Source organism: Notechis scutatus, chromosome 4 (genome assembly GCF_049901735.1).
Source record: "Notechis scutatus isolate UNSWTSFEM ecotype Mainland chromosome 4, rNotScu1.2, whole genome shotgun sequence".
NCBI classification, from domain to species: Eukaryota; Metazoa; Chordata; class Lepidosauria; order Squamata; family Elapidae; genus Notechis; species Notechis scutatus.
The window spans coordinates 89,021,370-89,046,521 of NC_142012.1; the positions used below are offsets into that span (position 1 = coordinate 89,021,370).

General features: G+C 38.7%; 1 protein-coding gene across 1 annotated transcript in view; it reads left to right on the forward strand.

Moving 5' to 3' along the window:
* Nucleotides 1-25,152, forward strand: part of COL13A1 (collagen type XIII alpha 1 chain) — a 126,192-nt gene that overhangs the window by 26,091 nt on the left and 74,949 nt on the right. Inside the window, exons 8-14 of the mRNA XM_087964084.1 lie at nt 3,490-3,516; nt 4,149-4,175; nt 12,377-12,433; nt 17,686-17,784; nt 18,354-18,386; nt 19,021-19,047; nt 19,837-19,872. Of these exons, the coding sequence (XP_087820210.1) occupies nt 3,490-3,516; nt 4,149-4,175; nt 12,377-12,433; nt 17,686-17,784; nt 18,354-18,386; nt 19,021-19,047; nt 19,837-19,872 (306 nt within the window). The remainder of the gene's footprint in view (nt 1-3,489; nt 3,517-4,148; nt 4,176-12,376; nt 12,434-17,685; nt 17,785-18,353; nt 18,387-19,020; nt 19,048-19,836; nt 19,873-25,152) is intronic.

Below are 25,152 nucleotides of genomic sequence, written 5' to 3' on the forward strand. Positions count from 1 at the left end.
ATGGCCAGCTGGGGAGGAGAGATGCGGCTCTCCTCAACCCTGCTGGCAGTCTCCCCCCTCTTCACCATCTCTACGGGGTGGCTTAGCCCCAAAACCAGCCAGCTCGGGGCACTTTGGCGGTGAGCGCAGATCGAAACCGCAAATGATCATGGATTTCGGTCCATCGCTGAAGGAACTTAAACCAGAAGTCCAGTATTTGTGTTTTCTTATTTGACTTTATTTTATCGATCCTGATTTCCTTTCCCAATCATGAATTGATTGGTTTCATAGCTTAGCAAACACTTTTCACCTGTGCTGTTTTTTGCATTCAGCATTTCTTGCTATAGCTACTTTCTCAATGGAGATCATAAAGATCCATCAGAAACAAACTAAGTTTGGTAATGACCCCGATGCAGTACAATATAGACCTCCGGAATTTCATTCATTTCTTGAATTACACATATAAATAAGGATCATGGATTGATATTTGAATGGTGATTATAAAATCCAGAATGAAGTGATAATCTGATGAGTTTCCCATTGTTGGAAGCTAAAACCCACCCCCCTCCTAGGAAAATGAAATATTTTAGGATATACTAAAAAGGCAGAATATTTCCCCTAAAAAGAAAAGTAGAAACTCAGAGAGGCAGAAAATCAGCCTCTACACCTTCGCTAATGGACTATTATTACTCTGGCCTAGGCCAGTCTATTTTACATAACAAAAATCTCCTCCAGGTAGAGCTATAATAGGAATTGCCCAAAGCCCTTTCATTACATCATCATCCAGCAAGGCTCAACCAAGCCTGGGACTCAGGACAACCTACAGAGTTGCCTCTGCATGGCCCCATGGGAGTGTGACAACCAATCAGAATACAAGCTCAAATTCAAATCCCAACAGAGGGTATAAAACAATTGCATTCACAGCATATCAGCCCTTCTTTCTTCACCCAAGGCATGTGATCCTGCCCACCATTAAGCCATCTTTCCAAGCAGTCACCATGTTTCCAGTGTCTTTCTTCCCCACTTGGAACTAAACCCAGAAGGCTATTTCTTCCAACACTGTGATATGTAATTCAGTAGTCTCCTCTCTTCAAACCATTTTGAAAATTTTGTTGTGGTATAGGTAGTATACCCAATTTTGAATGAAGGCATTTTCAAGCAATCTCTGGTCATTATTGGGCTGAAATGACCACAATGAAGGTAGATCTTACTCTCCCCTCCATGATGGCTAAGAAAAGCTAGAAGGTGCTATGCGACCATAAGGAACTGTAATCAAGGTATCATATGAAATAATAACATGACATATTTTAGCCTTGGACTCAGCGTTTAATAGATGTACTGTAAACAACATCTCAAGCACTGTATTATAAGAGTAGTGTAGTGTGAATTCTGTCCGAACTTCCCAGATGGTTAATTTTATGTCTGGGCTTAGGAACAGATGTTAATATGGGAAATCATAACAGTTATTCAAATGGATTTTTAAATCACCGGAGTCTAAAAATATATATACAATAGCATGAATGCTGTTAACTGGTCATTTTTTTCCACTGTGGGAATTATGTGAAAATGGCCTTATTGAATTACCATGTGCTTTACAGATAACTATAAATATAGATAACTATAAAAGTGTGTTTTTCACATATATCTCAAGAATAGTACCGTGTATGCATGTATGGGAGAGAGGTGAGAGAAAAGCTGGGAAATAAACAGGATGGAGAACTAAGAAATTGTTTTCAGATATTCCACTTTCTTGGTCCAATTTTTAAAAAATTAGAAATGTATAAGAGTTCCCAATGGATTTTGAAAATAAACTGCCTGCAAAATTATTTATGTCAGTCAAATAATAATAGTCCAGAATATACCTATCTTGCTTACGGAGTCAGTGGGCAAATGGTTGTAAAATAATCAAGATGGGGTCTATGTGATTGAAGCCCTACCCTGTTTCTTACCCGCCTGCCATTTTGAGTTTTTTAACCTCCCTATGAATATTACTTCTTGTTTGCAAGTAAACATGCTTTGTGCACAAAGGGTCCCTGATCCAAATATTCTCTCTATCTTGCTAATTCTGTTGCTACCGATGTGTATCTTGGCCTACTCTAGACCCATGTCTCATTTCAGTGTGGGTGAATTTCTGGTTTTGCTAGAATCATACATTTTTCAATGTAACCAGATTTTATCCAGCATCAAAACCACAGTGAACCACAGGATTGTTTTCTCTTCTTATCCAAATTAATGAAATAATCCCACTGTGCAAACTATTAAATGTTGCAAGCTTGTAGTACAGCCAGGTTCTCCTTGACTTAACCCAAAGTAGATAGGCTTCTAATTGATCTCCTCTGCAGCTCAAAATAATTGTCACTTTGCTTCCTCTATTTTGCAATTATGGTTCTTTATTTTTGTTCTGGACAGATGCCAGTTTTCTATAGTATCTGGAGAACCAATAGTGTGCTTTTCTTTTAATCCAAACATAGGGATGGATCTTCATAATGAACGTGTATGGTAACCCTTACAAATGATTTTGCAGCTCTAGGCAGAAGTTAATGGCAGGTTGTCTTTAACCATGAATCTTAGCCCATAAAGACCCTATAGACATTTTCACAAAATAAAAATAATGGATGACTTTAGCCCAAAGTTTTATGCAGAAGTAGGCTCATCTAATAATCTAATAATAAAGGACACGGTGGCTCAGTGGCTAAGACACGGAGCTTGTTGATCAGAAAGGTTGGGAGCTCGGCAGTTCAAATCCCTAGCACCACGTCACGGAGTGAGCTCCCGTTACTTGTCCCAGCTTCTGCCATGTAAAAATGCAAGTAGAAAAATAGGGACACTTTAGTGGGAAGGGAACAGCATTCCATGCAACTTCAGCATTTAGTCATGCCGGCCACATGACCACAGAAACGTCTTCAGACAGCGCTGGCTCTTCAGCTTTGAAACGGAGATGAGCACTGCCCCCTAGAGCCGGAAACAACTAGCACGTATGCGCGAGGAGAACCTTTAACTTTACCTTTAGGTCATCTACTCAGAAAAATGGGTAAAATTATCTGGTTAGTCCTTGGATAAACAAGGTTTTAAGCGTAGTCAAATCTACCTTAGCAGCTCTATTGTGAACCTACAATTTTTTGCTAGTTCAAAATTCCAAATGTGCCCACTTTGCAAACCCTTTGTGAAATCCCATTTAATCTATGTTATCTGAAAGATTCTAGGTACGCTTGTATTTTAAAATGTGGAAGTATTAATAATCTCAAAAGAGGATGCAATTCATCCATCCTTTCTGTAATGCCAGTACTTTGTATAACTTGTGCTACAATTTTTGTAATAAATCTCACTTCCACTCTCGCTCAGTGTGACTTTGGGTTTTTCAAGGTCAAAGTTCAACTAGTAAGTATTTCTACTGATATTAAGATTTCTAATCACATCAGTTTTGATTATTGGCTATCGCTAAAAAATATTAAACATTATCTCTCTTTTTTTCCCTCCCTCTCTTTCTCCCTCTCCCCCTCTCTCTAATAGGGGATCCCAGGACAAAAAGGAGAAAAGGTAAAATTAATATAGGGTGTAACAGTTCAAATCATATTTGAATACAGGTATTTTCAAAATTGAAACCTGAAATCTGGTGCTTCCTGTATGTCTGAATCAATAGTTTCACTATCCCTGGTTATTGCTTAAAAAGAATATACCTTAACCTGCCCTTTTAATCCGTATGCATTGGTAAGAACAATTATTACAAAAAAAACTAAAAAGTGTATAGTTAAAGCAGGCATCTGCAGGAGACAACACATGAAAATTGTACATTTTCAGTGGAGTGAATGGCTTCCAATGAATTGGCAGGTACTTTTGTTGATGAATTTTGTAACTCTGAAGATTTCCTTGCTCCAAGTCAGATAATATTATAATTGCAGGAAAAGGAACATATTAAATAGGCAGTCCCAGAACCGTGGGCATATTTGATCCTGAATCAATGGTAGTAAACAAAATTGGCCAATAGTTTTGAACCATGAAAGGTACCAAGAACAAGAAGTCCTCTCTGACACGAGACCAGTGACCATTATCCCCACCAAGATGAAAGAACTCTTCACAATGATGCACCTGCTGTGGTCCTGTCTCTTTGACTCTATTTTTGGGTTACATGATTTAAAATATTTTCTTTTTTAATCCTTCTGTTTTTGCAGGGTCAGTGCGGAGAATATCCACACAGGGTAAGCAAATTCTTCTGGGTTTTTGACCTGAACTCTGTATCTTATCCCTTCTTGGCCTGAATAGCTTCCATGGAACTTCAAACAGATCAACTAGGAAGATTCCCCCCTTTGATCCTATGTTTCTCTCACCCACCATAGATATTCTGTGGCTTGGATCCTTTCTTGACCAAAGAAAGAAGAGTCTTTTTTTAAAGGCACTTATCAATATCTTTCCATATTCTAGTCACACAAACTCTGTTATGAGAAAGGGGTGGAGAACAGTCATGGAGGAATGCTTCATCTCCTCACCTATGGTTCCTTTTATTCAAATCATATTAAAATGGCAGTGGACCCTACCAAAGCTTTGTAAGTTTAAATGAACATGGTCACAATGGAACATGGTCATTTAGCACAGCAGGTCTTCTGAAGCGAAGCAAAAGTTCACACATTGTCCAGCATTTTTTGTTTATTTATTTATTAGCTTAGATTTAAAGAATATCTGCCCCCTCCAACAACTCTGGGTACTTTACAGTATAAAAAGCCAGAACAATAAGATAAAAAAAACAAAGAATATGATTCCACAAACAGAAAAAACAAAGGAAACAGCACAAAGTCTTCCAGGCTGCCCCAGAGTCTGGGAGAACAGCCATGTTTTCAATGCCTTTTGGAACATCAACATGGTGAGAACTAGACAGACCTCCTTGGGGGCGGGCGGGAAATGATGCTCCAGAGGACAGATGTTGCGTTGTTTTGCCTTCTTCTAGGATGCTTGGATAAACTATAACTGTAACTAACAAGAGGAAGAGAACGACTGAGCACAACAAAACAACATGACAAATACTAATGTACTTAGAGTTAACATAGCCAAGGGGTATTTACATAGTTGGGAACTTACAACCACACATGCAAGTTACATGTCTGATCTTATATAGCAATAATCTGTGGACAATCCAGAAAAGTCTTTCAGGATTTAACATTTTAATTTAATCTAAACAATGGGAACGAGTTACAGTTTAGACAACAAGTTAGAATCTAAAAGAATCATCAAATTTGACTCATTTAAAACCGAGTTAAAATGAGCGACCAACTGGTTTGCAAACTGTACTCAGCATAACAAGGTTCCCATCAACAGCCAGATCTCGAAAACCCTCTAAAGCAGGGATCCCCAACCTTTTCGACGCCGGCCCGGTTCCGCGTCAGCTGGGCGCCGCGCCCGGTTCCGGCGTCAGCTGGGCGCCGCCATCTTTTTGACGAAAAATCACTTCCGGTGACGTCATCGAGTGATTTTTCGCAAAAATGCGGCGCTAGCGCTTCTGGTGAGCTTTTTCGGGTAGAAATGGCTTTCTACCCGAAAAGCTCACCGAGCGCTGGCGCCGCCATCTTTTGATTTAAAAATTGCTTTTTTACCAAAAAGATGGCGGCGCCCAGCAACCAGCGGCCCGGTAAGGCTTGTTCCGCGGCCCGGTATCGGGTCCGCGGACCGGCGGTTGGGGACCCCTGCTCTAAAGGCAATTAAAAAAACTACATTTCCATTTGTTGCATAAAATTTATCCTTACAATAAAAAGTGGATGACCAAGGAATAGGAGAAGAAAAGAAACTTCAGGAGACAAGTATTGTCTTTGTCTTCTCCAAATGTCTTAAGAAACTTTTGAATATGAATTTGATGACATTGATGGCTTTTTTTAAAAAATCTCTGGGGCCAATGGTATAGCCCTAATCAATGCTAATTCACTGAGAATGCAATGCAAACTTAATCATTACCACAGAATCTTATTTGAATTCTTAACCATACGATATGTGTATGATTTGTACCCTGCCAATTTTAAAAATGACTCTTGCCAGATTACATCCCTAAAATCAAAATAAAACAGCATACAATTATCATTAAACCGAAAAAAATAAATCAAATATTTAACAAAGCCAGCATTGCATGTGATGAGATTTAATTGTGTTTCTTGAAAGGCATCAAAACAATATTTTAGTGCCAAAATCTCCACTCAGCAATTGTTTATGTGAAGCTGATTGGAGTTGAAAAGAAAAGTTATTCCTGTAGATTATCTGGACAATAAACAATAATGCTCAAGAGAACTTCATGTTCCAAATCTCAACTTGGAAGATTTCTTAAATCCATCAAATTTCAGCCAAAGTTTACGTTTATCTACTTAATAGATTGCTCTTTAAAACATGGAGAATTAGTCATGAAATCCTAATGTACATCCAGATAAATTTGTTTTCTTAGAAAATATGGTCTATGACACATTGATTGATGAGCTATACTGCTAGGAGAAAGCATTATCCCATGTGAGCGTTCAGAAATGGGTCAGTCTCTGAGTACTGTAATGCTGTACCACGAGGGCTCCAGAATTTCTAGGAGGGTTAGGGCCACAAGGAGTGATTGTAAAGTCTAAATCTCAATCTAAGTTACAAGTTGTAAAAAGCCAGAACAAGATCTTGGTACAAATGGTTAGCTAGAAATCAAGAGTCTTTGCTGGATAAAGTCCATCCTTTCCAGAATTCCATCATGATCACTCAAGCAGCCTCTAAGTAAGTTGGGAAACCACTAGTCCTATCCATTGAGTGCTCTGCAGCAACTCCTAATATGTGGTCTTTCACTTGCAAATAGGTTAGTTCCCTATCAATAGTCTTCCCACATTTGTTACTTAGCCAATTGCCTTTTATTTTGTTATTCGTTATGACCTCATGGTTGACACGGGAGGGTAGGGATGCAAGAATTGAGGAGTCAATCTAAGGCAGAGTTCTCCAAACTTGGCAACTTGAAGACTTGTGAACTTCAACTCCCAGAATTCCTCAGCCAGCCATGTAAGATGGATGTTGCAACACAGCCAGCGACCCAGGAGATTACAGCACAAGACCCAGGATGCCACAACAATAGAACTCAGAAGGTCATCACACAGCCCATGACCCAGGTCATTACGACCCAGGAGACCAGATTACAGCACAAGACCCAGGATGCCACAACAATAGAACTCAGAAGGTCATCACACAGCCCATTACCCAGGTCGTTACAACACAGGAGGCTGATAGACACACAGCCAATACCTCAGCCACACATGTTCTTATGAAAAAGCCAGCCAATCTGCAAACATCAACTCAATCAACCAATCAAGAAATAACAACACAGCCAACCTCCCCACCAGTATATATAGGGAGACGGCAGCTCCAATCGCACTTTGCTCACACAAGCATGAAGCCAAAAGCACCAGCCTGAAAATGGCGAGTGGGACCTCGTCGAAACGTTGCCAAGATACTCTTAATCTTACACGGGAAAAGACCCGAACACACCTAGACCTACATACCTGTACCCGTGAAAATCTACAAATATATATATATATATATGGCATTCAGCTTTGTTCGGGTATTTTCAGAAGCCTGATGATGGCAGATGAGATTCTGCCGAAACGTTGCTACAACTTTAAAAGCACAACTACAATGACGTGGGAAAATACCGAACAAAGCTGAATGCCATACATGTAAGTACCCACGAAAACTTAAGAATATATATATATATATATATATATATATATATATATATATATATATATATATATATATATATATATATATATAGAGAGAGAGAGAGAGAGAGAGAGAGAGAGAGGGGGGGAGAGGGGGAGGGAGGGAGGGAGGGAGGGAGGGAGGGAGATTATAGTCATTATAGTTGTGCTTTTAAAGTTGCAGCAACGTTTCGGCAGAATCTCATTTGCCATCATCAGGCTTCTGTATTGTGTTCGTCTGTGAGTCAGACTTTCACAGCCGTTTCAGTTTTAAATTTGGGGCTAGCCAACTGCTGTGCCAGAATGGTTTTTTGTTCATCCTGATTGGTTGGAAGTCTTGGTCTGTGTTTATTGGTCTTGGAATTTGCTGTGTTCTGCTTGATTGGTGTTTCTAATATCTTCTGTCTGTTTTGTGGCTTTTTTTGTCTTGATTGGCTGGCAACATTGTGTTCCTGTATTGGAGGCTTTTAGTGCAGCTTGGCTCCGAGTAAATGGATGGCTATCATTTATTAGGAAACTAGGTTTCATCTGGGTGCCTGGTTGGGGTGTGTTTGAGCTGGAGGTATCGGGGGGATCTGTTTGTGCCCAGATGTTTGCCTGGCTTGTGGTGTGGAGATTTTTTTGTTTATGAGTGCAGGCTTCCAAATAATTGACAGTCTGGTGGAATCATCTCTTCTATTCATGCTTTCAGGTCTTTTTTCAATCTCTATGGCTTCTCTGATAATTCTGTGGCTGAGGTTTTCTATAGTGGCTAGGGTTTTGGTGCCATTGAAGTCGATGCTATGACTTGTTGCTTTCATGTGTTGGACTAGTGAGGAAGTGTGTTCCAGCTTTTTTACTGCATCCTAATAAATGATGAATGACCTCATGAAGAAAAAAACATTCTGGCACAGCAGTAAGCTAGCCCCAAATTTAAAACTGAAACGTCTGTGAAAGTCTGACTCACAGACGGACACAATACAGAAGCCTGATTATGGCAGATGAGATTCTGCTGAAACGTTGCTACAACTTTAAAAGCACAACTATAAAGATGTGGGAAAATACCCGAACAAAGCTGAATACCATATATATATATATATATATATATATATATATATATATATATATATATATATATATATATATATATATGTGTGTGTGTGTGTGTGTGTGTGTGTGTGTGTGTGTGTGTGTGTATGTATATGTATATGTATATGTATATGTATATGTATGTATATGTATATGTATATATATATGGATCTTTGGTTATTCGGGTTTTCTCCCACGTAAAATTGGAAGTATCTAGGCGACGTTTCGATGAAGTCTCATTCATCATCTTCAGGCTTGTGTCTTTGGCTTTGTGCTTCTCGGAGTAATGTGAGCTTGCAGCTGCTTCTTCCTTTTAACTGCTAGTGGGGGTGTGACTTGATTGGGTGGGGGCTTGGCTGTGTTCTGATTGGGTGGGGGTGTTCTCACTGGTTGGGGTTTGGCTGTGTTCTGATTGGTTGGGGGTTGGCTGTGTTCTGATTGGCTGGGGGTGTGTTCTGTTCAGGTGGGGGCTTGGTTGTGCTCAGGTTAGTCTTAGTTGCTGGGGGATTTGAGCTGGTGAGCTGTGATCCTGCTGTTTGGCTTCGCATTCATGGTCGTGCCACATCTTCATGGTGGGCGTCAGTTCGCTTCATGTATGGGTCGGAGGGGTTTGAAGCGCATAGTGATGCAGCTGCGATACGGCTTCTGGTCCGTGGTCGTGTCTCATCTTCTGTGTGGGTGTGAGTCTGCTTTCTACATGGAAGTGTGGTGGTAGCATCTTGTGTGGCCCTCGTGGGTGTGGGTCTGGTGTCATTCTTCATGTTAGGTACTCGTTTGTTCATGAGGGCGGGTTTCCAAATGGCTGGTAGGCGGGAGGTATCATCTCATTTATTCATGCTGTGTGGGCGTTTTTCTATCTCTATGGCTTCTCTGATTATTCTGTTGTTGAGGTGTTCGGTTTTGGCGATAGTTCCGGTATTTTTAAAGTCAATCTCATGTCCTGTGGCTTTGAGGTGTTGGACTAGGGAAGAAGTCGGTTGTTCTTTTTTGATTGAGTTCTTGTGTTCTTCAATACGTGCACTTATTCTTCTGTTAGTTTGTCCGATGTATGTGGTGGGGAAGGCGGTGCAAGGGATTTTGTATACTCCATGGTTTTCTAACTCGATTTTGTCTTTAAGGTTTCTTAGGATGGTGGATATTTTTCTGTTTGTGCAGAATGCTGTTTTAATGTTGTGTTTTTGAAGGATCTTGCTGATTTTGTCTGTAGTGCCTTTTATATATGGGAGGAGGGCTTTGCCGTTCTCTTGTTCTCTGTCTTGGATTTTGGTCGGTGTTTCTTTTTGGATTAGGTGGGTAATCTTCTTTCTTTGGAATCCATTGGCTGTTAGTACATTAGTGAAGAATACAGACGAACACAATACAGAAGCCTGATGATGGCAGATGAGATTCTGCCGAAACGTTGCTACAACTTTAAAAGCACAACTATAATGATGTGGGAAAATACCCGAACAAAGCTGAATACCATACATATGTAAATATATATATGTATATATATGTGTATATATATATATGTAAATATATGTATGTATGTATGTATGTATGTATGTATGTATGTATGTATATCTATATCTATATCTATATCTATATCTATATCTATATCTATATCTATATCTATATATCTATATATCTATATCTATATCTATATGTATGTATGTGTATATATATATATACTTCTTAGCTGGCATCCATAGTCATGAATGAGATTCATAACCCTGACCTAGGAGCCAAAAAAAGTTACAAAGGCTGGCTGGGAAGAATATCCTAATATTCTTCACATATTCACAAAATTCCAGATAGCTAAGAAAGCTGCCCAGTTGATTTCTTTATCTGGAGTCCTCTGCTTCCAAAGTCAAAGTGGAAGGCATGTATCATGAGGTTCAAATAGATCTAATCCATCACAAACAATGTCTATTGCTTTATGGAATACATTGGAAAGACATCAAACATAGAGAGTGAAATGATAATAGAGGCAGAAGCTTAAATACTTTCTGTTCGGGATTTGAAAATCCCTTTGGAAAACAGACTTGAGATCTGGACTTCCTCCAAGAGAAATTTGGAGCTGCAGCTGGTGAAGAATTCTGGATGACAACCGTATGCAGATAATAAACCTTTCAGAGGCATCTGAAACAGAAAGGGGTAGGAACCGAAAGCTGGCTGATTAACTTGATGTTCTGGCCAAGTGTATTTACTTAATAAAGCAATGGCAGTAGAGTATTAAGCATTGGCTGGTGTCTGAACAATTTCTGAGTTCAGATGTAAGTTCACCATACACTGATCAAAATGAAGAGACCCGAGCATGATGATAAAATAAAAGAAGTAAAAAATATAGGGCTACAAAGAGAAAAGAATCTGGCCATCTCCGCTTAGGATGCTGTTGGTTATTAGAATTATCATTTAAGAAATCTCTCTCCATCCCATTATGAGCTCAGTGGTAAGAGATCAAAGAACAAAGAACAAGGCTGAGAAAAGTCAACAAAACTTTGCAAAGGGGGGCGGCTATGCCTTCAGCTGTTCATATTTTGCTTTCTCCTTTGGAGCTGAAATCCTAAAAGATAGGAACTGCACCCAGCATAATTTCGGAATTTAACTAAAAAAGCTAATTTGGACGAAGGATGTATTGTTGTTGTTTTTAATTTAATTCTGCTACATTTCAAAATATTGCCAAAGATATTCTTAAATGCCTCCCTCCCCAAAATTTTAAATCATAGAAAAGTTTTTCATTTCATTTCATTTTCAGGTAATATTCCCCACCCCACCCCAAAAAATCATGTTATTTAAAATTTCAGCCTGTGTTGCAAACTTTTTTTTTTAGATGAAGCATTTCCCCCCATCTGGTGCCCTCTAAATATGATAAACTTTAATTTCCATAATATGTAAGCTACAATGGATAGAAATTATGGAAGTTAAACACAATTAGAAGGGCACAATTGCCAATCTCGCAACTGATTTCTTAGTCAGTAATCAATATTAGTCAAAAAACCCTGCATATCTGCATGATATGGATTTAATAGCAAATAGATTTCTTGCATCTGCTGCCAGCAAATATTTTATATATGCTTTTAAAAGAGAGAAAGGAATAATAATAAAGGAATATTCCACTTTTTTTTCTTATATAGTTTGAGTAATAGTTGACCAAGGTCTGACTGCAGTATTAGTGTCAACTTTTAATGATATATAGATGGATGTTATTGGATTACTTTTCCTCTTTTTACTGTTAGTGAAGTAAGAACTGAAAATGTAATTCCGCTGTAATGTAGTATCCATTGATACTGTTGTTTCAGTGGAGGAAATTAGCACACTAGGAGATTATGCATGTGTTAGGGTCCCCAACCTTGGCTACTTTAAGACTTGTGGACTTCAACTCCCAGAATTCTCCAGCCAGCATAGAATTTTGGGAGTTGAAGTCCACAAGTCTTAAAGTTGCCAAGTTTGGAGACCTCTGCTGTTACACAATACCAGCCTAGAAAACAGATGAGGTGACCAAAACAGGTAAAAAAGAAACCCACAACAGATACAAGCACAACATCTGGGTTGAGTTTTCAAACCAAACTGAGGTTTGAACTACCACATTGGTTTTATGATTTTGATGATACGGTGAACTGAATTGACCCCATTGTGTGTTTCCACTGTCCCCCTAGGAATACCTAAGCACCACACTTGCAGCTCTGCGTTCTAATCACATCCTTGCATTGAAGGTTTGTGAGAAAGAAATGGTTTGACCTTTACCAGTCCTGTTGCAAAAAAAAAGCAACAAAAAATGGATATTGCATACCCTGAACAATACCAAACTTTTTGTAACGTGTCTGTGGATAATCAGGAAGGTCACACTGGCAAAATGGACATCTAATCCCATGCCTTATAGTCATACCCCCTTACTGAGGCTTTTGCTATAGAGAAACGAGGCATTCTTTGCATTCTACCCAGCAATTTCTGATAATACCAGTAGGAATTCCAGGGTCATCAATCTAGAGCAGCTGTTCCCAACATTTTTTTTTATGGCCTTCAGCATAACTAGAATTTCCTAGCTCACTCTATAAGCCACAAATGCAGATGGCCATTGCAGGACATCAACATTAAAGTTAAGGTATGTTAATTTGGGTTTTGATTTGATTTTGATTTGATTTGGTTTTCTCACCTTAATTTACATAAGATTGCCAGCAAGAATGGCAAAAATCTTTTGAGATTTTAAGGAGAATTCCAGAAAACAATAAGTTATGGCCATCTTGTGAGACTTTGATGTTTTATTTTGATGACTCTATGGGGTACCACCGAAACTCAACTGTTTCCTCCTAAACTTTTTTTATTTTATGTATTCAGTATTTTTGTACATAGTAGAAGAGCTCCTGTCACAACATCCACCTTTCAGCACTGCTGTTTATAAATGTTCTTACAAATGGCTTCTCAAAATTTGCCTTCCCCAGTAATGGCAGACTTGAGGAATTGAGTACCAAATACAAAATGGGAAAATTTTTAAAGTTATCTTCTCATCAGAAAAGTTTTAGTTCACATCTTTAGAAAATATGCAGATCTTCATATTTATAAATTATGCATAAATAATTCTCCAGAATCTCCTTTTACTGGAAATGATATAATCAAGCAAAGATTGAGACATAATAACAGCAAGAAGATCTCGATCCAGTTTACATCCTTGAAACTAACAGCATTTCAAGGCACACTACCACAACGAGCGCTTAAATTTAGTGCCTTAACCAGGTTACATGTAACACATAATCATACAGACTCCAGTTTGGTTCATTCTCTTCATTTTTTTGATCTCCAAGGATCATGGCAATTTTGTTTCTGTGGTTCACTGGTTAATTCTCAATGTGGCCTTGGATCTGCTTCTAATTGTGGCCTTCTCAATCCAAAATTATGCTTCCAATATATCACCACAACATGTTCTCTTTTTTTAAAACCATCGCCCAGAATAATTGGATGGCAGGGCTGCAATATTGCAAAGGCATTTCATTTTGCAACAAGACTGGAACTTGACTTGCCCTAAAGAGCAAATGTCTTTAAACACGAGTAAAATATATATATATCTTTAGAGTGTCTACAGCTGTTGTCATGGGAGACCTTCTGGCACATCTCTATGGCCACAAAATAGGGATAGACTTCAGCCACCACAAGATTTGTTTCTTCTTGCATTTATTTTGATGAAAACGGTGGGGGGGGGGCTTCAGTTGTAGAAATGAAGTCCTAATGTGAATAATCAGTAGAATTATTGTAGCAGTAAATAATTTGGGACAGATGATTTTTGGATATCTTTGGATTGCTGAAGAGAATAGAAAATCATAAAGTGGCTACTCCAATAGCTCTTATCATGTTTAGTAAGAGAAAAACTGAAATAATTTATTTAACTCGGTTCTCAAGGGGGAAAAAAGCTTATAGGAACATTTTAAAAAGTCAAGTTAACACATAATTAACCTGCGGGGTCTTAAATTTCAGGCCCAAGTAGGCACAGAGTCAAATAATCCCATCTCATTTATGAACTTCTAAACCCAGTCCTTTAACCCATGGCAGCTTAATCTTCCAAAGAGATAGAGAGAAATAACAACTCCAAAAAGCAGGTCTCTCCATTACAGAACTCATTTCCAGGGCCTGGAAACACTGAACGCATCTCTGAAATACTGCCTACAATGGCTGAAATACATCAACTGTTTTCTGCCTGGCCAATAGAAAATGAGTTTACGATGTAATGCAATTTTGCCAGCTTGTGCAACAACTCATGAACTACTAACCAGGCTCATTTTGTAGGAAGTGGGTAGAGACTTTGAATTTTTAAAAGAATAAATCTGGACCCAGTTAGTGTGACTGAATCCTGCCAGAATATTTGGTAACTTTTGACTCATTTGTAGCCTGGATGGATTAATTGAGTTATAGGCAATAGGCCCTATGTGAATTTCATTTTATGCAACCTTTCAGGAATCCACTCCAAAAGTAATCTCTTCTACAGGCTAGAGCTGGATACTTTGCTGAAAAGAGGTGCTTCCATTGTCTTGCATGTCCTACTCAGTTGCCTGTTTCATTCATGGAATTAATTGAGGGTTGAGGAATTATACTCGAACCCTCTCCATATTTTTTGCAGCGATTCTGCTTATTTTATTTACACGTTAAATTCCAAATACTAGCCCTTGGAGCTTGCCATCCAAGGCTCCTGTTGTTTGGATCAACATTGTAAGAATGTATTGACTACTAAGAAAAAGAGGAATATCTTATGAAAAAAAGCTCCAAAATTGTTAAGAAGGACATCTTTGTTAATAAGCAAAGAAAGTATTCTCTGAGTTTGCTTGCTTGAGGACATTCACGACCCAACTAGGTTATACCATCAGTCTGAATAAGGGTAGGGTTTGTACTCACTCACACTGCTGTTAACTAGTTGGGTAATAAAACATCTGCCAACAACTAAGCTTGAAAAACACCAATAACTCCATAGTTCAATCTGAGTTACAGATGTTCTTTTCCAAAGAGAAGTATATATAATAAAAATAGGAAAGTACAGATAGTGTGGCCAGATACTTCCTAACAGCAGCAGTATTCTTGATAGACTGAGAAAGAATTAAGGAATCTTTGTTGTACTGCAGTGGAACTTGGCTGAATGAACCGGTGAATTCATTATAAATTTTCCAAATTATATGAGTAGAAATTAGAATACTCTAAATCAGGGACGTCCAATCTTGGCAACTTAAAAACTTATGAAGTTGAACTCCCAGAACTTCCCAGACAGCTTGGAACAGACATGGCTGGCTAGGAAATTCTGGGAGTTGAAGTGCACAAGTCTTACAGTTGCCAAAGTTGGACACCCCTGCTCTAAATTGTGAAGAGTGAAGCTGCTTCAGCAACACTCATGTTGTGGAAGTTAAATGGAAAACAGAAACAGATTGGCTCAGAGGCTTGCCACGAGGTGCCCAATGACAATGCTTTTTCCATCACCCCCTTCCTTGATATTGATGAACTCAGACTTACTTTTATTCCTTCCTTTGGTTATTTTACTTTTTCCCCTGTTTCCATTTTCTTCCCTGGCTGCTCTGTTTGACTTTTGATGCCCTACTGACATCTTTTGCCTTGTGACCTTTGGCCTTTCCCTGTGACCTTCTGGCTCGGTCTTCAGTTGTTGCCTCTTCTCAATTCAGTGCGACTGGCTCCGCCCCCAGTCATAAAGAGACGCACCTTCCAGGTATCCTTCTCCTTTTCCTCCTACTCCTGGTCTGTTCATTTCTGAAACTGATAATTAATCAGCTTCCTGTCTTCCTTAGGAGAGGGTTTCATTAAAACTAGAAAAAGCAAAGATTCTCTAGTGATTCAGTCACATCCCCATTTCACAGAATTGACAGATGGGGGTTTAATGCATTTGCACGCTTTGTGTAGCAGCTAAGCATGAACACGTGGTTGAGTGGTTACTTGTCTTGAAAGTATTGTTAGACCATATAAGACAGCTCAGGAATTCTGGGAGTTGAACTCTACAGGTCATAAAGAGGCCACAGTTGCCCATCACTGATATAAGATCTTAGAAGAAAGAGTATCGCAGAGCAAGAATATAATGCTTTGGTGTTTTTTTAAAAAAAGGGTTTAATTTGATTTTAGTGGAACCAATCTGTTTTACAATACAATCTACTAAGCAAAGGTAGTTCACTATCCAAGGCTCTTCAAAATTGCAAGTTTAAGACTTATGGACTTCAACTCCCAGAATTCCTGAGCTAACATGACTGGAGGAGGAATTCTGGGAGTTGAAATCCACAAGTCTTAAAGCTGTCAAGTTTGAAGGCCCCTGCTCTAATACCATAGTGAATAGGACCATTATTTTCATGAAAGTATAAACAATGCTTGACCACATCTACTGGGCCATCACTGAGTTTAGAGACCATTATATAAATAGCAGAATTGCGACTGGCAGAGATTTTATATGTGGACATCTAACAAGTCCTGTACCATCTCAGCTGTCCAGCAATAGCACCTTTTAATAGACAGAAGTCTCCACATCAACCTCATTTTGGGGAATAATGTTCTATGTGCTTTGGTAGATAAGGTTCAACTCAGCCAGAGTGCTTGTATGAACAAGATGCCCATTCATGCAAAGTCTCTTGTTAGAGTGAATTATGCCTTCCGATGGTCTGGATTGGCCTTCCAGGATCCATCTGAAATCCTACTGGATAGCAATAGCACTTAGACTTATATAGTGCTTCGTAGTGCTTTACAGCCCTGTCTAAACGGTTTACTGAGTCAGCATATTGCCCTCAACAATCTGGGTCCTCGTTTTACCGACCTTGGAAGGATGGAAGGCTGAATCAATCTTGAGCCAGTGAGGATCGAATTGCTGAACTGTAGCCGGCAGTCAGCAGAAGTAGCTTGCAGTATTGCAATCTACTGTGCCACCACGGCTTATCATGGATGGAGGAAGAAGTCAGAGACCAAACAACACCCTCACCAGATGTCATAGGCTAAATGGAGCTATATTAAAATTTGTTTTGCTCCATCATACGTGAATTTAATGTGCTGTTAGGCTTCATTGAAAATAGTCTCATGTCACCATAAAGTATTGCATGATCAAAAGATGGAATTCCCTTGACCCAATAGGAGTAATTTCCCAAGTAGATTTTACCACTAGGGTACTTCAAATGCATAGCTACAGAAAAATTCATGTGATGTGAATTTTAGCATTAGATACAGGAAAATCCAAATAACAAGTTATAACACTTTATTGGATGGCGTTTAATATATGCACTCTCGTTTTCCCATCCAACTTCTTGTAATGGAAGTTTTTAAAAAGGTGGGAATGCACCATCAGCCAATCCACAGTTACTCTTTGCCTGAGTTTTGGAAACCCCCTTCAGATTCTTTCTAACAAGACCTTGTTTGGCTTTACCCGTGTTCCTTGTCTTAGGTTGTTATTTGTGCTCCCGTGTTATTTGGCTGAGTTTATAGTAATGTTATTCTCAATGAACCTCAGGGTGAACAAGGACAGGCAGGCAGCCAAGGGCCTCCAGGGCTACCTGGGCCCCCAGGACCACCCGGGACTCCAGGACCACCTGGCCCAATGGGCCCAGCTGTAAGTGTCTTTCATGTCTATGTGGATCTCCCTCTCTCCAAGAACCTCTAAATTGACCTTTTACCTCTATGTCTGACCAGTTTCTGAGGTTGCATCAAAGCCTTTGATATCTTCTGGAGGTTTTTAAGAAGAGGTTGGACTACCATTTTTCTGATAGGGTCTCCTGTTTGAGCAGGGGATTGGTCTAGACCAGGGATCTCCAACCTTGGTCACTTTAAGACTTGTGGACTTCAACTCCCAGAATTCCTCAGCCCAGCTTTCCTCAGAGTTGAAGTCTACAAGTCTTAAAGTGGCCAAGGTTGAAGACCTCCAAGGTCCCTTCCAACTCTACTGTTATTCTGCCATGAGGTGGCTACACAAGACTGCCAATTTCATGATTCCCATCTGTGAAAGAGCCCAGCTTGAGGTAATTATGGTTTGAACTCATTTCACTCCCAAGCCAACTCTTAAGTTAAGAAACTCTTCAAACGATGAAGAGTTTGTTGGCCTACTCAGATTTACTTTGATGGCCTGCTCAGATTTATGATACCTGTGGTATCTCAGAAAGGCTTGTTACTTTGTTCCCCTAGGGGAAAACCGGAGAATCTGGCAAGGATGGAAAGGTAAGTCATTTAATCATTTTTCTTGCATTTGTTTGCATTAAAAAATATTTTCTCAGAGCCTGAGAAGAACAACATGGAACACATGTTGAATTTCAGAGGTTGCATGGGTTAATAGATGAATTCCACTGCAAAGTTTTATTCATCAGACAAAAGTCATATCTCTCCTAGAATGAAGTTTCTGGACTCATTTTAGTCCTGGTTACATTGCATAACTGAGGGTTCAGCTAACAGTGAATGAAGGGAGACTCAGCCATTCCATGCAAGAGCAAGGATTTTTTAAAATTAACTTTGCTTTAATTATGAAATAAAATCCCATTATAAGATTTCACATTTCATAATTGTCTAGCTGCTTGTGGATGGCAAGGAATGAATAATTAATGTGCGATTTCATAGAAAGCTGGTATTAAAAAAGATTCCCTGGCTCTATTTTTAAAGTTAGCTTTTAGATAAAACTCCACATGTTTGGAATTGAGCAAAATTCAGTGAAAGTTTCACTTTCCATTCAGTTTCACTATTCAGTGGAAAACATCATTCAATCAATGCAAACAATGTTGAAGGTCAGATCTTATCCCAGAGCTTAAGATCCTTTGACCATTTTTGCTACTTTAGTGATCTTGTGTTCCTTTTTCTTTAGGGTTTGCCAGGACTTCCTGGACCAAAGGTGAGTAAAATACCTTGAAATTAGCAGCGTCTTCTGAAATTTCAGCGCTTTGTGCATGAACATTGCATTAGCCAAAACATGGCTAGAAATCCAGTTGCCAAGATGAGATCAGTCCTAAGTGTTTCTCAGCTGAACTAGGAAAATGTTTGCAATTAAAAAAAGATTATTATTTTTTAAAGAATCCAGTTCTAAGATTAACCAGCTGTTTGAACATTCCCCAATGTGTTAGATGTTAATTTTCCTAATTCCCAAATTACATGATCTTAGAAACTGGGTTGTGGATTGCTTATACACTGGATCCAACTCTTAATGATAATGTATTTAACTGTGTGAAGTGAATTGACCTAAGGCACATTTTGAAAAACATAATTGACTTTCAATATTCAAAAGTTGGGAGAGAAGTTTAATAAGCTATGGGGTAGTGAGCGTACGCAGAACTCTTTTGTTAGGACACAAAGAAATTGTCAATCAAAATCTAAGTATTTTTTTTTGTTTGTTTGCTAGTTTCCATATATTTCTCCTCCTGCTGCATGGCTATCTTTCCTGTCTAAGGACAATTCTTCTTAACAACCAGATTCATGTGGATCTTAAAGGGTAAAATGGCTCTTAACTATGGATATCATAGTTATTTTCTTAAGACATGGATATCCTCCAGTGGTCTAATTCTCATCTTATTCAGTATCTTCTTCAGAATCTTGATTTGTGTCTTGATTTTCTTTAAAAGAATCTTTTGGTTTGAGTCTCCAGGTAGTTTAATTCACTCTATTTTTTTTCCACTTGAATTTATAGGGTGACCCTGGACTTCAAGGATATCATGGAAGGAAGGTATGAACAATATAAAAATTGAATTAGAATGTAGGCACATTTTAAATTCATCAAAATTGACCAGAGCCATCTCAGAATATGATACACCATTCTTCATCTTATGTATAGATATCTAACCATTTTCCTAGCCATGGCATTTACTTAATTTCTTTTTTTAAAAAAAAGTTTTATTAATTTTCAATAAACAAACATACACAAACAAAACACAAAACATGGAAACATAAAACTTCTTTTTGGAAAGCGGCTTAGTCCCGGGTTACATCTTTTTGTACAGACATAAATCGAATTCATGCTCACTTTATATACCATTTCATATCTTATTTACCATTCTACATTTTCTATATAGCTTCTCCCTTCTTTTCACTCTCTTAATTCTGTTTTATTTATTTCATCTCAATTTATTTCATCTCAATTTTCATCTCATTTACTTAATTTCTTACTGTGGGCATCTTTGACTAAGAGTGCCAGAGCCTAGGACTGTAGGAATTATGATTTCCTCTTGAGCCCTTAATCAATGTTTTTCAACCTAAGAACTTTAAGTAGTGTAGATTTGACCTCCTGGCTGGGGAATTCTGGGAGTTGAAGTTCACACTTCTTAAAGTTCCTACAGTTGAGAAACACTATCCTGTGTGCATTATTGAGTAAAATTTGTTGTAAGAATATGATCCTGAAGATGTTTCCAATTTCTCCAGTGCTATTATGCTTTTTTGGTTGCTTGAGACTATTTCTGCTTGACAAGCTGATTAAATTTTGGTGCATCCATAAGAACACCTGACAGAAGTTCATTTGGTTACAATAAGCTTTTCCCATCCTTAGCAAGATTACGTATCAGAGAGGAAAAGTAACACAAAAAAATGCCAGATGAGTGAGAGCACTTGTAAATAAACAATTTCCACAATTCTTCTGAGATAACATAATCCTACAAAGACTGATTTTACATCACATTAAGAGTATTTGCATTTGCAATACATTAAGAAGCTCTTTTACTTGGTTAATTCTTTTCAATTCTTTCATAACGTATTGGTAGTTATTCTTCCGCTCCATTTACTATGATCAATTTTATTTTGATTGGTAGCTTTTATTATACTGTAAGTTCAAGTGAATTTCACAGATTGATTAAGGCAGGATTTCATACTAAGGTCATGTTGCAATAATTCTGAAATCCAGCTATTAAATCTACTGTTTTGGCTCCTAGGGCTAAATTCTAAAATTTTATGATGAGTGCTGTTTCAAGGAAGGAAATTTAATTACAGTAATGGCACATAACTCTGTCATAACTCTTTCACGGTGGTGCAGTGGTTACAGTGCAGTATTCCAGGCTACTTCTGCTGGCTGCTGGCTGCCTGTAATTTGGCAGTTCAAATCCCACCAGGCTCAAGGTTGACTCAGTCTTCCATCCTTCCAAGATGGGTAAAATGAAGACCCGGATTGTTGGGGGCAATAAACCACTTAGAGAGGTCTGTAAAGCACTGTGAAGCGGAATATAAGTCTAAAAGCTATTCCTATTGCTATTATGGTAGTGATGAAAACTAGACCATAGTCTGCACATTTTAAGCATCTAAATCAGGGCTCTTCAACCTTGGCCATTTCAGGCCTGGTGGACTTCAACTCCCAGAATTCCCCAGCCAGTTTTGTTGTGTTGAAGTCCGCTTTGCTGGCTGGGGAATTCTGGGAGTTGAAGTCCACCAGGCCTGAAATGGCCAAGGTTGGAGACCCCTGATCTAAATAATAGGTTCGTTCAATCCCTAATCAAAGCTTATTGTAATCAAATCAATGAAAGCTTTGCAATGTAGGATCTCCATGACACAGGCATTTTTTTTCCAACAGAAGTTAGTATCTATACTTCTGGATTGAACTCTGGAATCCTTGGTGCTCTCCGAATGCGATTGTTTGATTGCAGATGTTCTATTCTCCAACTAGAATGCACCTTCATACCTAGCTGGGTAATGAAACATCTGTAATCAAACAACCATGCTCAGAAAGCATCAAGGGCTCCATGTTCACTTCCCCTTAAATGGTTCTGGAAAAGAAGAATCTCTCAAGGCTGACTTTATCGACTCCTGATGGACAAAAATCATCCTAGCATTATATGCTGATATAATCATATCAGACTATCAGAGATGGATCAACTCAGTCTAATGTAAGTGAGAAGAAGCATGGAAAAGGAGACAAATATGTTTCAGACAGTGAAAAGGATAGAATGCTAATAAAGAGAGCAATTCGAAAGATAATTTTATAAACAGGAATTAATACTCTTGACAGTCTGCAGCTATGCATATTGTGCAACAGTTTGTGTACATTATTTGGCTGAAGTTGTAACACTTGGCAGACTTTTCTTGAAATCTGCATAAATCAAAGAGTGGTCCTTCTACAGAGAAGTGAACATCATAGTCTCTGTGGCCCAGATCCATCTTTACACATCTGTGTGCACAATTTATGGCCTCTTTTCCAATGACAATGATGTTTTCTTCATTAGCTGACTATGCAACACTTAGTGGCTTTACAGCTCTCAGGAGAATGAAGCCAGTCACTGATCTGCGGCTGTGTGGGCGTGCATCAGTGAAAGAGCTGTCTTCTTACAGTATAGGAAGGGATTCATAGGTCTGAGTTTTTAATCAGTAGAAGAAAAGGTTTGTTTTGACATAGGAAGAAAATCCTAGGATGCCTTTCTTATTTTATTACATTAGATTTATACCCCAATTTTCATTCAGAATCTCAAGGCAGCAAACACAATTGGCTTCTCCTTCCTTTTCCCCCCACCAGAATAACCCTGTGAGGACTGAGGTAGAGTGACTGGCTTAGAGTCACCCAATGAACTTTTTTGAATGAGATCCTGAATCTCCCATCTCCAGGGAATTCAACATCTTCACCACTACCTACATCAGGGATCCACAAACTTGGCAACTTTAAGACTTGTGGACTTCAACTCCCAGAATTCCACAGCCAGCTGGGAGTTGAAGTCCACAAGTCTTAAAGTTGCCAAGTTTGGAAAACTCTGATCTATATTGTTTCTGTATTGCTGAGAGAAAAGAAAGGCTAGAGCAGATGCCTCACTGAGATAGAAGTTCTTTCTCACCATTAAATTTCATTTTGTTAGATAGGGCCCAGGGTTCAAATCTGTTGAGATGCTTCTGAATCTTGAGTCTATCTTCTGGAGTGTTGGCTATTCCTGCCAGTTTGGTGTCATCTGCAGATTTGGTCAGTTCCCTTCTATTCCCTCATATAAATCGTTCATGAAGACATTGAAGATTACTGAGTCTAAGGCAGAAATTGGGATATGCCACTCCATATTTCTCTCCATGTAGATGTAGTTCCATTGAGGAGTACATGTTGAGTGTGGTTGGTCAGCCAGTTATGAATCCATTTGGTGTCAATGCTGTCTAACACACATTTTTCTATCTTACCCAAAAGTAGGTTGTGGTCTACTTTATCAAATGCCTTACTGAAGTCCAAGTAAATGACGTCCACAGCATTTCTCTGGTCCAACTAATTTAGTCACTTTGTCAAAAAAAAAATGCAATAAGATTTGATTGGCACGATCTCATTTTGACAAAACCTATGTTGGCTTCTGGTTATACTACCTACAATGGCTCTCTGATTATTGAGAGAAAAGAATGGTTGGAAGGCTGGAGTTGAACCTGAGATAGAGGTTCTTTCAAAACAGGGAAGGGAAAATTACTTTGGGAAAGACAACTTCCCAGCATCAAATGCAAACATTTCTTTTCTAGTGCTCTATTGTGTGCATCATTCTGAAACCACAAGGTAACATTGCTTTAAAAGGATTTTATAAGGAACATATAAAACCTAATCATCCAAGACCATTTCCTCCCTGCTGTGCTTTGCATTAACATGCTGACACAAAGCGAGAGCAAAAAAACCTAATGCTTCCTGTGCAGGATAATAACATAACCTGAAGATTCAGACAATAAGACTGACAAGCATTCATTGCTTTCAAAAGGAGGAATCCATGCCAGTTTGGTGACTGAGAGCGTACCTTGACTATGCTTTTCTAAGCATTGTTGAACTCTTCTTCATTCTCCCATCCCCTAAAAATGTAGGTGTAGTCTCCTAGTAAGAATCCTGCACTATGTGGTTTTTTTTTCTTACCCCAAAGCTTGCATTTTGTAAAGGTTCACTCTGTATTATTATTATTATCTCTTTTATTCATTAAACATGTACAGTGTTCCGAGTAGTGCAGTTTACTAGTTTTTGCAGTTTTGTTGGTGTTGCAGGAAGCTGCAATTTCTTGGTATATTTTGTAAAATTATTATTGTTGTTGTTGTTATTATTATCATCATCATTTTGGTTCATCGTTATGGTTCATTGCAGTCAGCCAGATGTTTAAATTGGATTTCACGTTTTAATCTACTTTCTGAGCCCTTCTCAGGAACTTGGAATAGGCAGATTTTTTTGATAGTGTTAAAAGGTATCGTCACAGGATATAAGCTGTTCCAAGTAATTCTGCCTTTTGTAATTGACCGATAAGAATTTTGTCAATGTGATGACATTCAAATAGTGCTCCAGTTGTTTTGGGATTGCAACCAAGGTGCCTATTACTTTTGGTACTTCTATTTCTATTTCCAGGCCTCTGTTATTTTGTGATTTTTCTCCAATTTTTCCTCTTCTATTTTGCTGTCTCCAAGTATTGCTATGTACACAATTCAGACTTTTTTTTATCTTTCTTATAGACAATTGTTAAGCCTGGGATGTTATATGGTGGGGGATTATTATTATTATTCATCACACAGTCAGCCAGATGTTCAGACTGAGTTTGGCATTTTTGTCTACCTATCGAGTCCTTACCAAGGATATAGGCAAATCTGGATGTTTGATGGTGTTACAGGTATCGCCGCAGGATGGAAGCTGTTCCAAGTAAAGCTGCCTTCTGCAATTGACTGATGGCAAATTTGTCAATGCCAATGATGTTCAAATGGTGCTCCATTTGTTTTGGGACTGCACCCAAGGCACCTATTAACAATTGGTACTACCCTTGATCGCCTTTGCCATAGTTCTTTGTATTTTGTCATCTTCTCCAGTTCTTTCTCCTCTCTTCTGCTGTCTCCAGGCACTGCCACATCCACTATCCAGACTTTTTGGTCTTTCTTATCGACAATTGTTAAGTCTGGGGTGTTATGTGGCAGGTACCTGTCTGTCTGGATTCTGAAGTCCCAGAGCAATTTAACTTCTTCATTTTCTATGACTTTTTCTATTTTATGGTCCCACCAGTTCTTGCTTACAGGCAAATGATATTTCTTGCAGATCTTCCAATGCACCATTGTT